Source organism: Fulmarus glacialis, unplaced genomic scaffold (genome assembly GCF_000690835.1).
Source record: "Fulmarus glacialis isolate BGI_N327 unplaced genomic scaffold, ASM69083v1 scaffold21042, whole genome shotgun sequence".
NCBI classification, from domain to species: Eukaryota; Metazoa; Chordata; class Aves; order Procellariiformes; family Procellariidae; genus Fulmarus; species Fulmarus glacialis.
Genome location: NW_009196162.1, coordinates 2,022 through 2,352, shown reverse-complemented (window position 1 = coordinate 2,352; position 331 = coordinate 2,022). Strand labels below are relative to the sequence as shown.

General features: G+C 65.6%; 1 protein-coding gene across 1 annotated transcript in view; it reads right to left on the bottom strand.

Moving 5' to 3' along the window:
* The window catches only part of LOC104072613 (carbohydrate-responsive element-binding protein-like), a gene marked incomplete at both ends in the record, with an annotated part of 2,660 nt that extends 2,412 nt beyond the window's left edge, over window positions 1–248 (bottom strand). Inside the window, one exon of the mRNA XM_009572128.1 lies at window positions 136–248. Within this exon, the coding sequence (XP_009570423.1) occupies window positions 136–248 (113 nt within the window). The remainder of the gene's footprint in view (window positions 1–135) is intronic.
* Between the last annotated feature and the right edge of the window lie 83 nt (window positions 249–331).

Below are 331 nucleotides of genomic sequence, written 5' to 3'. Positions count from 1 at the left end.
CCCCCTGCCCCATCAGAGACGGGCTGGCCCAAAGCTCGCAGCAAGGGCTGGGGGGGGAGTTTGGGGGGCAGCAGGAAAGGGGGGTGCATGGAGGTGGTGCCCCCATAGTGAAGGCAGTGCTTGCTCCTGCTGTACCTTGCTGGACTCAGGCCTACCCCGACGGGACACGGGGTGGTGCAGGGAGATGCCAGTGCCCAGCCTCACAGCAGGTCCTGGGGAAGCCTGGCCGGGCTTGGGCCAGTTGCTGCCTGGAAAAGGAAAGTTGATGCTCTGGGGAGAAGGGCAGCAGCAGCAGCCCATCGTGACAGGACGACACCAAGGCCACCCACAC